At 46.7% G+C, this 15,689-nt stretch overlaps 1 protein-coding gene across 2 annotated transcripts in view; it reads right to left on the reverse strand.

The window, feature by feature from the left end:
• Positions 1-15,689, reverse strand: part of LOC140395248 (E3 SUMO-protein ligase PIAS4-like) — a 178,624-nt gene that overhangs the window by 36,086 nt on the left and 126,849 nt on the right. For both annotated transcript variants that reach the window (XM_072482806.1, XM_072482805.1), the window contains 3 exons: positions 12,272-12,403; positions 11,984-12,089; positions 5,055-5,128 (listed from right to left, as the gene is read on the reverse strand). In XM_072482806.1, coding sequence (XP_072338907.1) covers positions 5,055-5,128; positions 11,984-12,089; positions 12,272-12,403 — 312 coding nt within the window. The remainder of the gene's footprint in view (positions 1-5,054; positions 5,129-11,983; positions 12,090-12,271; positions 12,404-15,689) is intronic.

Here is a 15,689-nt window from a genome sequence, read left to right on the forward strand (position 1 = left end):
CCCAAACCCCCCGGCTGTCAATGATTCACTTCCCCATAGCACCCAGAGCCCAGTGACAAGTAACAACGCACCATCAAGGTGTGATAGGTTTATAACATGGTACTCCCTTTCATACGTAATTGAATCCCTTTTAGTATTGCCGATATTCTGCAGCATCGTGCAGACTATCCGCATGAGAAAGTGGCGAAGGAGAGCCTACCACTCTCGCACCCCGCGGGGTATACAGGATGAGATCCCGTATTTTTGGTTTTCACCAGGCCCCCGAACCCCTTGATCTACAATAAAGGACATTCGTTCGGCGTCATTTTGTGAATAAAGACAACTGAAAGATTGTACAACTCTGAGCTTGACCGCCAAGCCAGAGGAAAATGTGAATGCTGCTATTATTTTTGTATTGTTAGGAAGTTAGTATGATTGGCTGTTTAAGTGAGTGTAGTTTATGGAAGGTAGTTAGAGGTACCGTTTTTTAATGTTGCAATGCATGTCCCTGTTGTGACATAGCGCCACTTAGAATGTCAGTTAAAAAAAATTTATTGCATAGTTATGGTCAGTGTAGAGGCCATGGAAGAGTGCTCGCTGGGTCAGGAAGTGAAGACGACGCAGTTATGTGATCCTTCACGCTTCGCGTTAGGGATCACAAGGAGTGTAACCACCTGGGTTGGCCACTTCCCGACTTAAAATGGAGATCCGCAAAGAATGCACGGAAATTCAGTCAAGCCAGGAAAAACTAGCAGGTGCAAAGTTTCTTGTGTATTAGAACTTGCAGAAACCCAGACAGCACTGAAACTAGCATTTAATGAGCCATCCCCGGGAACAATTGAAACATTTAAGGTAAATAAGGCCAAGCCAGACTCCTCGGCGCCAGCAGGAGCCAAGACAAAGGAAGGCCAACGGACACTCAGGAACCGCCCAGCGATCAGCTCCAGCAGTGGAGAAATCGATCCAAGTGATCGGAACGTAGTCCAATCACTTGGAACCAGATACGGGGTCCGCCCCGAAAGGCTCGAAGCCCCTGGGGACTATAAAGTAGAGTGCCCAAGTTCAATTCGTTCTTCTTGGCAGGGTCACTCAGCAGCTCGAAACAACCTTTGACAGTGACCTGCCTAGCTGCCGCATCAACCAAGTAAGTCTCCAGTCAACGCACGCTACAAGATAGGCGCTCCTAGCTACCAGTCCATACCAGCTTTTGAATCCTGCAGACTCAGAATCGAACGAAAGGCCATTTGTTCCCATGACCTGGTGGGCCAGTTCCAAAGCTAAGTATAGGCCTTTTAGTGTTAGAGATAGTCTAGTAAGTAGAGTTTTATGCATGAGTAGTGATTGACTGTGTATAATGTTTTGATTTGAATCTTACTAATTGGTGTATTGAGTTATTGATCAGCACTTGAACTTGAACCTCGTGGCAGTATCATAAAGATACCTGGAGACTCTAGAGCAAAGGTTATAGAAACAGAGCAAATTAAGTAATGACACAACGAGCAACGAATTAAGAGCCAACCAAAGTTAGCAACAAAAGCGACCGCGAACATGTTAAAAAAAACATTTGGCCGCATTACGCATGCGCGCACGATGATCGGCGCGCATGTGCAAGCGCGCTGATAATCGGGCCCGCATGTGCAGTGCGGCCGCTATTTTTTTTAAACGGTTGCAGCTTTTTGTTTTACAAGTTCTGTAGTGGTTTTTATTCATTTATTTTATTCATTTAATTTTTTTTTTCATTTATTTTATTCATTTTTTTTTTACAAGTTCGGGGGGATTTTATTTGATAACATTTTACAGGAAAAAAATGCAGAACTTTGGACAGATGGAGACTCCATACTTTCCGACACGGAGGGCAGCACGGTGGGTAAGCCCTGCTGCCTCACGGCGCCGAGGTCCCAGGTTCGATCCCGGCTCTGGGTCAGTGTCCATGTGGAGTTTGCACATTCTCCGTATTTACGTGGGTTTCGCCCCCACAACCCAAAAGGTGTGCAGGCTAGGTGGAATGGCCACGCTAAATTGCCCCGTAATTGGAAAAAAAGAATTGGATACTCTAAATTAAAAAATATATATACTTTCCGACACCAGGAGGCTTCACCTTCATCCAGCAGGTTCCATTGGAGGAGCGTGTACGAGGGCCAAACGGACCCAAACCCACTCTCTCCATTTTTGTCAGCAGCAAACAAGGTAAGAGAAAATGGTGGGTCGCGCAGGTTGGCCGGCATGGGTCGCGAATGTCGGCCGGCGTGGGTCGAGAAGGTTGGCCAAGTTGGGTCCCGAAGGTTGGCCGGCTGGTAAAAATGGGTCCCCGGAAAAAAAGTTTGAAGAACACTGCCATAGGGTGTCCTTACCTGCCGACAACTTGCTGTTATACGTGTCGGAACCGAGTGTGTCCGAGGGGGAATACTGGAGCTACTTCGAGTATTTGGGTCTTTCTCGGGGTACAAGCTGAATCTAGACAAGAGTGAGTATTTTGTGGTGTCTTGGCCGGGGGTGGGGGGGGCTGCCATTCCATAGGACAGGGACTCACTTTAGGTATCTGGGGGTGCAGGTTGCCCGGGAGTGGGGGAGGCTTCGCAGGTACAACATCTAGTTTGGTGGAGAGAGTGAAAGCTGATCTGGCAAGGTGGGATCGTCTCCCTCCGTCACTGGCGGGTCGGGTACTGGCGGTTAAAATGAATGTGCTGCCGCGATTTCTGTTTATTTTTCAATGCCTACCGATTTTCCTGCCAAAGGCTTTTTTTCAGAGAGATTGAGGGAAGGATTACCTCGTTCATATGGGGAGGGAAGGTGGCCAGAGTGAGAAAGGTGCTGCTACAGAGGGGAAGGCAGGCAGGGGGTTTGGGTCTTCCGAACTTGACGTTCTACTATTGGGCGGCGAATGTGGAGAAGGTGCGGAGCTGGGTCAAAGGGGTTGATTCCCAGTGGGTCAGAATGGAGGAGAGTTTGTGCAGGGGGTTGGTACTGAAAGCACTAGCAACAGCGCCACTCCCGATAGCTCCGGGGTAATACTCAGGGAGTCCTGTAATAATAGCTTCATTGAGAATTTGGAGGCAGTTTCGCCAACACTTCGGGTTGGGGGCAGGGGAAATGCCAATTCAGGGGAACCACAGATTTGAGCCAGGGAGGTGGGATGGAAATTTTCGGAAATGGGAGGAGATGGGGATTAAGACGCTAAAGGATTTGTTTCTTAGGGTTCGGTTTGCAGGATTGAAGGAGCTGGAAGCGAAGTATGGGCTGGAGCAGGGGGAAATGTTTAGATACATGCAGGTTCAAGATTTTGCCAGAAAAGAGATACAGAGCTTCCCGGAGGAAACGGCCTCCACATTGCTGGAGGAGGTGCTGACGACAGGGGGACTGGAGAAGGGGGTAGCGTCAGCGGATTACAGGGCTATTTTGGAAGAGGATAAGGCACCACTGGAAGGGATCAAAACAAAGTGGGAGGAAGAGTTGGGAGCGGTTATAGAGGAGGGGTTCTGGTGTGAGGTGCTCCGGAGAGTAAATGCCTCCACCTCGTGTGCGAGGTTGGGGCTGATACAGCTGAAGGTGGTATACAGAGCATACCTCATGAGGGCAAGGGTGAGCCGATTCTTTGAAGGAGTAGAAGATGCGTGTTAGCGTTGCCGGGGGGGGGGGGGGGGGGGGGGGGGGGGGGGGGGCATATACAGGGTGTCGGACCAGCCAGGGTTGGAAACGGGGGCGGAGGCAGATATCGTAGCTTTTGCTTTGTTGATCGCCCAAAGGCAGATCCGGTTGGGATGGAGAGCCTCTCCACCCTGTGCCCTGGCATGGCGGGGGGACCTGTTGGAATTCTTGACTCTTGAGAAGGTTAAGTTTGAACTGAGGGGAAGGACGGAGGGGTTCTACAATTCATGGGCATTATTCATTATGCACTTTCAAGAACTGGATAACATCGAACATTAGTTGGGGGGGGGGGGGCTGTGTGTATTAAGGGTGACTATGGGTGATCCCGGATTCCTTTTTGTCATTTGTTTATGTAAACATGCAGGCTAATTTTTGGGGCTTGGTGGGAGGATGGGATCGTTGTTATTGTTATGGGGATTGACATTTGTTGCTGATTATTGTTTATTGTTGGTGGGTGTAGATTTGGGAGAAAATGTGAAAAAGGAGAAGAAATTTAAAAAAAAAAGTAAGGCCACACTTGGAATACTGTGTACAGTTCATAGATCATAGAATTTACAGTGCAGAAGGAGGCCATTCCCATGGAAAGATCACCCCATCTAAGCCCACACCTCCACTGTATCCCCGTAACCCATTAACCCCATCTAACCTTTTCGGACACTGAGGGCAATTTAGCATGGCCAATCCACCTAACCTGCGCATCTTTGGACTGTGGGAGGAAACCCATGCAGACATGGGGAGAACGTGCAGACTCCGCACAGGCAGCAAGTTGGGAATCGAACCTGGGACCATGGAGCGGTGAAGCAACTGTGCTAACCACTGTGCTACCATGCCCCACAATTATGGTCACCCTATTATGGAAAGGCTATTATTAAACTAGAAAGAGTGCAGAAAAGATTTACGAGGACACTACCAGGACTTGATAGACAGAGACTTTTATCCCCCCCTCGAGCATAGGAGGCTTAGGGGTGATCTTACAGAGGTCTATAAAATAATGAGGGGCGTAGATAAAGTAGATAGTCAACATCTTTTCCCAAAGGTAGGGCAGTCTAAAACTAAAGGGCATAGGATGAAGGTAAGCAGAGAGAGGTACAAAAGGGTCCAGTGGGGCAATTTTTTTTTAAGAGGGTGGGTGAGTGTCTGGAACAAGCTGCCAGAGGCAGTAGGAGAGGTGGGTACAATTTGGTCTTTTAAAAAGCATTTAGACAGTTATATGGGAAAGCTGGGTGTAGAGGGATATGGGCCAAATGCGGGCAATTGGGACTACCTTAGTGATAAAACTGTGCGCATGACAAGTTGGACTGAAGGGCCTGTAAGCTTCTATGACTAATTATTCTTTTAAAACCACTTATGTTTGATGATATTTGGAGAATTTGAGATTTACAGTTCTTTTACTTTCAGAAAATATTCTGCAACGGTATAAGAATACTTACACTACACATAAGAGAAACACGGAGGCCTGTGGTGGTAATATCGTTGTCAGGTTCCAGTCGAAGCTTTCTTCGAACTTTAATGTAAAAAGGATAACTTATATTATTCACATGAAAAGTAAAACAATACCAGCAATAACTTTTATCTTGCATTGAGAAGATACTCTGCTTGGGGGAGGAAACAAGAATTTGCAACTTTTTGAATCTTAGCAAATCTTAAATCTAGCTTACAAAAATCTTACAGCACAGAAGCAGTCCATTCTGCCTATGCCAGCTCTTTGAAAAGAGTCTCTTTTAGTCCCAAATACCTATTATTTCCACACAGCCAAATTTTCCTACAAGCTTGTATGTACTTCCTTTTTTAAAGTCACTATTGAATCTGCTTCCACCATCTTTTCAGACGGCGCATTCTAAGCAGAAAAGTATTTGGACAGAAGTTGATACAATTTGTTGACATTTAACATGTTCAGCAACTGGCAACTTATCTAGTACGTGACAACAACCACAACCATTCAATCCAATTGATAAGTTCAATGCAGCTTTGGACTCGAGTTCAAAATCTTGGGAAGACCGAACATTCCCCATCTGAAGAGAGTGGGGAATATAATTGCGTGCTAGGAGTTACCTTGATCTATTTCTTTTTACAGTAAGAAGTCTTACAACACCAGGTTAAAGTCCAACAGGTTTGTTTCGATGTCACTAGCTTTCGGAGCACTGCTCCTTCCTCAGGTGAATGCAGAGGTATGTTCCAGAAAATATATATATATATAGACAGATTGAAAGATGCCAGACAATGCTTGGAATGCGAGCATTAGCAGGTGGTTAAATCTTTAGAGATCCAGAGATGGGTTAAACAGGTGTGAATTGTGTCAAGCCAGGACAGTTGGCCGAGTCGCACGAGTACCACGTTGTCTACCTCATACGCTGCAGGAAAGGATGTCCCGAAGCGTGGTACATTGGCGAGACCATGCAGACGCTGCAACAATGAATAAACGGACATCGCGCGATAATCACCAGGCAGGAATGTTCCCTTCCAGTCGGGGAACACTTCAGCAGTCAAGGGCATTCAGCCTCTGATCTACGGGTAAGCGTTCTCCAAGGCGGCCTTCAGGACGCGCAACATCGCAGAATCGCCGAGCAGAAGCCTATAGCCAAGTTCCGCACACATGAGTGCGGCCTCAACCGGGACCTGGGATTCATGTTGCATTACATTCACCCCCACCATCTGGACTGCGAAATCCTACCAACTGTCCTGGCTTGACACAATTCACACCTCTTTAACCTGGGGTTACCCCATCTCTGGGTCTGTAAAGATTTAATCACCTGCTAATGCTCGCATTCCAAGCATTGTCTGGCATCTTTGAATCTGTCTATATATATGATGTTTCTGGAACAGACCTCTGCATTCACCTGAGGAAGGAGCAGCGCTCCGAAAGCTAGTGACATCGAAACAGACCTGTTGGACTTTAACCTGGTGTTGTAAGACTTCGTACTGTGCTCAACCCAGTCCAACGCCGGCATCTCCACATTATTTCTTTTTAGTCTTTCATGGGACTTGGGCATCACTGACAAGGCCAGCATTTGTTGGTCATCCCCAATTTCCACAACAGAGTAGCTTGCTCAGCCATTTCAGTGGGTTAAGAGTCAATCGAATTGCTGTGGGTCCAGAGTTACATGTAGACTAGAACAGGTAAAGGCAGCAGATTTCCTTCCTTAAAAGGACATTAGTGAACCAGGTGGGTTTCAAGAACAAAGAAAACTGAGTTTAGCTTTCAATTCCAGATTTACCACTACATCAGCAGCTCCCTGTTGTTGTGCAACTTATGTTCAGGAGGTTCCAACATGTTAACGCAACATTAAAATTTATAAGTTTCAGCCCCAAATGTTAGAAGTAATTGAAAATAATCAAATGAACACTTTAAACAAGCTCATTACCTGCACACCTCAAAATTAAGACTGCCAGTGACCAGCATACTCATTAAATTATGGAAACTAGCAAGTAAAACTTTAATATATATCCCACTCCTAACAAACCATTTTAGAAGTGGTTTGGACAAGAACGACCATGATTCCTGTGTTACAAAAGCAAAGGACGGGGAGCAATGAACTGTTTCTTCCCGTCAACTAACATGCTTACTGCAGTAGCGCCCTGGATTTAATAACTCCCAGCAGAACAGAAGAACACACAAGAATTAGGATCAAGAGTAGGCTATTCAGTCCCTCGAGCACGCTTTGTTATTTGATAAGATCATGACCTCAACTCCACTTTCCTGACCTCCCTGGTTGAGCAAAAATATTCTATTTAATCCTTGATAAATTACCCAGCCTCCATTACTCTTCCCCAAACTCGCAGAGGCTAAGCGCCAACTTTCAGACACTTCCTCCTACCTCCTCCTGGATCATGACCCCACCGAGCATCAAGCCATTGTTTCCAGGATCACTCACCTCATCTCCTCTGGAGATCTTCCCTCCACAGCTTCCAACCTTAATCTCCAAACCCCAAACAGCCCACTTCTACCTCCTCCCCCAAATCCACAAACCAGACTGTACAGGTAGACCCATTATTTCAGCCTGCTCCTTCCCCACTGAACTCATTTCTTCCGATCTGGACTCCATACTCTCTTGTCCAGTCCCTTCCCACCTATATCCACAATTCCGGATTCCCTACATATTATCAGCAACTTCTAGCTCACCAGCCCGAACCGCCTCCTCTTTATGATGGATGTCCAATTCCTCTATAACTCAATTCCCCACCAGGATGGTCTGAGGGCGCTCTGCTTCTTCCTCGAACAGAGGCCTGAACAACCCATTCACCACCATTCCTCAGTCTGGCTGAACTTGTCCTCTCTCAATAATTTATCCTTTAAACTTGTCTCACTTCCTCCAAACCAAAGGATACCCATATGGGTCGCAGTATTGCCTGACTTTAAGGGGGTACGTGGAACATTCCTTCTTCCAGTCCTACTCCTGCCCCCTCCCACAACTCTTTTATTGGTACATTGATGACTGTTTCGGTGCCACTTTGTTTGGACCTGGAAAAATGTATCAATTCTGCTTCAAATTTCCACCCCTCTATCACCTTCACATGGTCCATCCTCGACACTTCCCTTCCTGGACCCCTCTATTTCCATTTCTGGGGATAGTCCACGAGTATCCCAAACAAGCCCACCGACTCAGACAGCTCCCTCAATGACAACTCTTCACACCCCACATCCTGGAAGGACTCCATTCCATTCGCCCAGTTCTTTTGCCTCCGTCACATCTGTTTCAATGATGGCACTTTCCAAAACGGTGCTGCTGACATGTCTTCCCTCGTTGTGGCTTCCCACCTATTGTGGTCAACAGGGTTCTCAACCGTGACTGACCCATCTCCCGCACCTCTGCTCTCACCCCCTTACACCCTTGTTCCCATAACCAGGATAGGGTCCCCCTTGTCCTCACTTTTCACCCAACCCACCTCCGCAGTCAAAGGATCATCCTCCAGCAGTTCCGTCAATTCCAATATGATTCCATCATCAAACACATCTTCCCCTCACTCACCAGGCAGCATTCCCTGGTCCACTCTTCCATCACCCCCAACACCTCATCTTCTTCCCACAGCACCTTCCCATGTAATCACAGACGGTGCAACATCGGCCCCTTTACCTCTTCTCTGCTCACCATTCAAGGCCCTAAACACTCTTTTCAGGTGAGGCAGCGCTTCAAGCATATCTCCTTTAATCTGGTCTATTTCATTTGCTGCTCCCAATGTGGGCTACTGTACCCTGGAGAGACCAAACGCAGACTGGGTGACTGCTTTCAGAACACCTTTGGTCCATCCACAAGCAGGATCCAGATCTTCCTGTCGCTTTCCATTTTAACTCACCGTCCTGCTCTCATGTCCACCCTTGGCCTGCTGCAATGTTCCAGTGAAACCCAATGCAAACTGGAGGAACAACACCTCATCTTCTAATTAGATTTAACATTGGGTTCAACAACCTCAGACTGTGAACTCTCACCCCCACCTTCACCCCATTTTTATTTCTATCAATTTATTTTCATTTCTTCCATCGACCCATTTTCCCTTCACCATTGTCCCCTCCTCCCCCACCCCCAGGACTATCTCTTCCCTGCTCCAACTTGTCCTTCGACAAACTGCCTACCTCCTGTTCCTCAACACATTCTGATCTCTTTTTTTGTAAAATATTTTTATTCTCCATTTTCACATTTTCTTCAGAATTTACACTGCACCAACAAACAGTAAACGGTAACAAATACAAAGTCAATCCCCTTATCAACAACGATCCCACCCCCCCCACCACCCAAAACAACAGCCCACCTGACAATATAAGCATCAAATAAAACAAATCCTCCCACGGTGGAAAAAAACAAAGGAAAAAAAAAAGAAAAAGGAATCAGGAATCGCCTATGGTCACCATTGACCTACAGAGTCCACCCCCCCCTCCCCCTAACATTCAATGCCATCCAATCTCCGAAAGAGTACCGCAAATGACACCCATGAATTGTAACCCCCCCCCCCCCCCTCCTCCCCTCCACTTCCTCTTACAAAACTCCTCCCCCCAACCTCTGTTCCTTCCCCCCCATCTTTCCACCCCGGCTAGACTCATCGGAACCCGTTGTGCCAGGCTCTGATAGCCGCAGCCCCTCCCCCCACCCCACTCCCGTTCACTGGCCGGATTAAACCGGCCAACATGGAGGCCCCTGCCCGGGTCTCTTTCCCCAGGAAAACCAAGAAATCCCCTTTAGCACACAAACCCCGCATACACACCCAAGCCCCGAAGAACCATCATTGCAAGTGAAAGTCCCATCTCTTCCCTTGTCCAGATATATACACCGATGGGTCATTTAGCACATACACCAGCACGCAGTGAAAAAATACAGTTACATGAGGCTATATCATAACATGACTATTTCTCAATTCAGCCACAGTCCTTCTGCCTTCGCAAACTCCTCCGCTGCTTCTGCCGTCCCGAAATAAAAGTCTTTGGATTTGTATGTCACCCTCAACTTAGCTGGGTATACTATGCCGCACTGCACCTTGCTGATGTACAGTGCCTTCTTCACCCGGCTGAAAGCAGCCCGCCTCCTCGCCAGCTCCACCGTAAAGTCCTGAAATATGCGTATACCAGCTCCAGCCCACTGCACCACCCGCTTCTGCTTTGCCCAGCACAGGACCTTCTCCTTCACGCTGTACCCACGAAAACACAGAGTCACTACTCTTGACGGCTCACTCTTCTTTGGTACAGGCCTCCACGTCCGATGAGCCCGATCCAGTTCATATCGGGAGGGATCATTCCCCTCCCCCAATAGCTTCACCAACATCGTGGCAAAATACTCAGTTGGCCTCGGGCCTTCCACTCCTTCGGGCTGACCCACAATCCTCAGATTCTGTCGCCTGGATCTGTTTTCCAAGTCGTCCATTTTGGCTCGTGATCTCTATCACCTTCCGCATCTCCTTCCCCATCGAAGTAAGTTGATCACTGTGCTGCAATAATGTCTCTTCCACTTCCTTCAGCGCCTCACCTTGCTCCCGCAACTCCGCCACTGCACTCAACACCGCCGCCCTCACCGGGGCAATCGCCTCCTCCACCAGCACTTTCAATACTGCCCCATCTCCTTCCTCATCGCCTCCATGTGTTTTGTGAACTGCCTCTCGAGTTCCGCGGCCATCACCATAGTCATTTCTTCAGCTGTGGGCAATGCAACCTCCTCTAGTACCCCAGCCTCCACTTTTCTTGCCCAACCCCGCGGTGACCTTTACACTCCCCGACGGACTTTCAGCCGCTTTTTTCACGGCCGATTTTTTAAAAAAAACTTATTTTCGACATTTCCCTTCACTGTGCCTTCTCCCTGCTTTTACCGCCTCTGTTGCCCCTGGAACCGGTTGTTAAACCCCGAAAGTGCCATTCCCGAACGGGAGCCTTCCAATGTGCGGCTTGCCTCCCGCCCGCCATCACCGGAAGTCACATTCTGATCTCTTAATGTGCCACTATCAGCACTCTTCTTACTTATGATCACCACCATTTACATTCCATTTGTCTTTCTGTCCACGGCAACTTTGTCAATCTCCACCCATCCCTGGCCCTCTATCTAGCCCCACTGCTCCACTCCTAATGAAATGAAATGAAATGAAAATCGCTTACTGTCACAAGTCGGCTTCAAATGAGGTTACTGTGAAAAGCCCCTAATCGCCACATTCCGCCGCCTGTTCGGGAAGGCTGGTACGGGAATTGAACCGTGCTGCTGGCATGCTTTGGTCTGCTTTCAAAGCCAGCGATTTAGCTCTGTGCTAAACCAGCCCTAGTACTAACCCACAACAGTATAAATCTCACCCTATTTCCAGTTCTCTCTAGTTTTGAGAAAGAGTCCTCCAGACTCAAAACGTTAGCTCCATTCACTCACCACAGATGCTGTCAGACCTACTGAGATTGTCCACCATTTTCTGTTTTAGTTTCCGATTCTAGCTTCCACAGTAATTTGCTTTTAACTTTCCCGAACTGCTTGCAATCATAGCCATGCTTCGGTAAAGAGGTCAAAACTGAACACAATAACCCAAAGGCCCTGTACAGCTGCAGCAACACTTCCCTACTTTTATATTAAGTTCCCCTTGCAATAAACATCAACCTGCACACCAACATTGTGATTCATGTATCAGAACACCCAGATCCGTAAGTAGAGTTCTGCAGTCCCCCTCCATTCAAATAATATATTCCATCTTTTGCCTACTTGCTTAACCAATCTAAATCCCTTTGTTGACTCTGTCGCCTCTTGACAACTTACTTTCCTATCTATGGGCCATCAGCAAATTTAGTAATCACACATTTGGCCACTTTATCCAAGTCACCATTATAAAACAATCACATGATTGAATATATCATAATTGAACTATCATGTACGAAAAGCCACAATATCACATTCTCAGAAAAACTTACTTAATTCCTTGGAAATTTCAGGAGCTCTGGTTTCATTCACTTGAAGTTTGTGCAGTAATTCTGCCACTATGTGCTGCTTTACCAGGTACAGTACCACAGAATATCGCTAGAAGAAATAATCAGAGAAACAGTTAAATTTAATGGGCAGATACAAACCTCCTTCAAATAAAATGCTAATGTGGATACTTGCATAACAAAAACTCTCACAATAACAAATGTCGAGTTGTATTATAAGAAATAAAACATTATATTAAATAGTCACATATTGAAGTGCAATGAGGGTTTTACCTTGGCAAAATGTCCCCAAAATATATTTAAATAGTTAGCTCCACGAGATGTCAAATTGAGTAGTGGTGTGATATCAATGGGTCGACATGGTCTTTTTGGTTCTACTCCAGGTTTATTTGATGAAAAGTAACTCTTAAATTAAAAAAATACGGAAGGTTACAAACTTTTGGTAATAAAATTCAACGTCAATCAACATTGCAAGTTAAGGCCACTGAAGATCATTCAGGCCTTCAAAGTGTTCAACCTAAAGTCTTTCGCACAACGTATTCAATATATCTTTATCATTGGGTGGTACAGTGATGCAGTGGTCAGCACTGTTGCCTCACGGCGCCAAGGACCCGGGTTCGATCCCAGCCCACTGCCCATGTGGAGTTTGCACATTCTCCCTGTTAATGCGCGAGTCTCAACCCCACAACCCAAAGATGTGCAGTGTAGGTGGATTGGTCACGCTAAAATTGCCCCTTTTTTGGAAAAAAATAATTGTGTATGTACGTAGCAACAGGAGATTAAAAGCAGGTCTGGATTCTCTTTTCATTTCTGTTTCAGGAGCAGAAAGATCACCCTACGAACAGAAATCTCACCTACAGCAAGGAAACAAGGCAATTCCATTCAACTATGCTGGTGTTTCTGTCTTCTCTCACCTCTCCACCCAATCTCATTATCACATCCTTCTAACCAGGAGATCAATGAATATCCCGAGACAGACTTAGATAGCAATAAGACGAGATGGGGAAAACAACGGAATAACTTGGCCAAACACTCTTCTTCAAAAACAAAGGGTAGTTCTAGACTTTCAGCTGTCAGTTTGCGCTAGCAAGGCTGGACACATGCAAAACAAATGAACAAAACCTATAATTGGTGGGGACACAGATCTTGCATGCCATCTATACCTTTCCACTCTCCACGTCTTGATACTTTGTAACCCGATTTCTTTCCAAGCTAGTGAACTAGCAAACGTGTTTCAAATAATGAAACAGTATGCAAAATTATTTACTATTTGCAGTTTCCAACTTTGAAATTGACATTTATCCTTAAATGAATCATTTCAACACATTATGCATGACTGAGAATCCAGATTGATGCGGCTAGCTTCTGACTTACATAGGCCATCCCTCCTTCTAACTCCACTTTGCAACATGTTACCCACTCAAACAGCTGTGGTGATGGCATGGGTCCCATCTCAACTTCTCTGTGCTACTCCAGTAAAAGAACATTTTGTTCTTTTCAGCAACTCAGCTGTACCACCTCTTCTCTTCGATCTTCAATGCTCTCATTATCTACTAGTCTCCCAAATCTGCTACGAAAACAAAATAGTTAATGCTGTAAATCTGAAATAGAAAATACTGGAATTCCTCAGATTAAGCAGCATCTACAGTGAGAGAAACAGAATTAATGTTTCAGATTGATGACCTTTCATCAGAATTTGAACAGAATATTACCAATTAATTTTCTCCCAAACCTGCTAGTAACCTCTCTTCCCTAATCTCAATCAGCTCTTGCGCTGAACAGTGACATGAAGAGACCTCTTAAGCCCCTTTCTCTGATGGTTCTTTTACTCTGTCGTCATTCAATCTCAGCCTTGTATATCAAAATAGCACATTTCATTAGCACCGAATACTGACATCACCCAAACATTTATAATCTCCAATCACTTCACCTTCCTCGTCACTCAGAAACCCATGTTCAATTGAATATTTTTCACTCAGCACTTTTAGAAGAAAATCATCAGCCATTACTCGCACCCACTAAAATAACTCCTTTCTACAGCCAGTCAATCTGCTAAATAATTGCCATGTCTCTGCTTTTGACATTCTCATTGCCTTCCGTAGTGACAACTAGCTCTCCAAAATGTGATATAAACAGACCCCATCTCTTGTGGAACCCCTCACTCATCCCCCTCAAGGCGAACTTCACCTTTCCTGAAAACAGGAATTCCATTAAGTCCCCCAGCCACACCGAAGCAGAGGGCGGAAAAAGTGACCTCCACCCCAATAGGGACCTGCCTGCGAGTGATCAAAACACATCTGCTCTCGCACCCGCCTGTATCGTGGGCAGTACGGTGGCAGAGTGGTTAGCACAGTTTGTTCACAACTCCAGGGTCCCAGGTTCGATTCCCAGCTTGGGTCACTGTCTGTGTGCAGTCTGCACGTTCTCCCCACGTCTGCATGGGTTTCCTCCGGGTGCTCCCTTTTCCTCCCACAGTCCAAAGATGTGCAGGTTAGGTGGATTGGCCATGTTAAATTGCTCTTAGGTTAGTGGGGTTACTGGTGTACGGGGATAGGGTGGAGGTGACGGCTTAAGTGGGGTGCTCTTTCCAAGAGCCGGTGCAGACCCGATGGGCCAAATAGCCTCCTTCTGCACTATAAATTCTATGATCTCAGACATCCCGAATATGGCCTCTAGGGGATTGGGCTTGAAGTCCGCATGTACGATCGTTGACATGGTGCTGAAGAACGACCCCCAAAACCTCCCCAACTTCAGGCAGGGCCAGAACATATGCACATGATTGGCTGGGACCCCTCCTGCGCTGCTCACACACATCCTCCACCCCTTTGAAAACCGGCTCAATCTTGACTTTGTCAGTTGCGCCCCACTTTTAAATGAACCAGCCCCAATCTCGCATAGGAGGTTGAGGTATTCACCCTCAGCAACACCTCACACCACAATCCCTTTTCCAGCTCCATCCCCAACACCTCCTCCCACTTGGCTTTGATGCCACCCCCCCCCCCCCCCCCCCCCCCCGGAGACGCCCTGTCCTCCTCCAACATCTTCCCATAAATCACCAAGACAACCCCCTCCAACAATGAGGTGGGCAGTGCCACCGGGAAAGTAGAGCAGGCCTTTTTTACAAAATGCCACACCTGCATATACCTGAACCCCTCCCCCGGGGGACTCCATACTTTGTCTAAAGCTCCTCTAAGGCCTCAAATCAACCTTCTAAAAACAAATCCTTAACCCTCAAGCCAGCCCTCATTCCTCCCAACCCCAAAACCTTGCATCCATCCTCCTAGGCACAAACCCGCTGCCAGCACCCGCAACCCCGGCTCCTTACAGAAACCACCCTCCAACTTCACCCACAAGTCTCAGATTCCCTACTCCAACCCCGCACCTTCCCAGCGTTCGCCATTCAATAAGAATTTAGCAAGTTTGGAAGGGACAAACCCCCCCGACTGTCGCCTTCTTTGGAGCACCGTCCTCCTAATCCTTGCCACTTTACGCACCCCTTTAAATGACAAAATCAACCTTTTCACCCCCATAAAAAATGACTTTGGTAAAAACACCAGCAAGCACTGGCAAAACTTGACCGCATGTACCCGGCCAGCAAACAATAAGGAGCGACTATCCCACCTCAGAAAATCCTCCTTAACCCTGCTCACTAAACTTGTAAAGCAGATGTCCATCACCAGACTATCTTTAC

The sequence above is a fragment of the Scyliorhinus torazame genome, chromosome 18 (assembly GCF_047496885.1).
Source record: "Scyliorhinus torazame isolate Kashiwa2021f chromosome 18, sScyTor2.1, whole genome shotgun sequence".
Taxonomy (NCBI): Eukaryota; Metazoa; Chordata; class Chondrichthyes; order Carcharhiniformes; family Scyliorhinidae; genus Scyliorhinus; species Scyliorhinus torazame.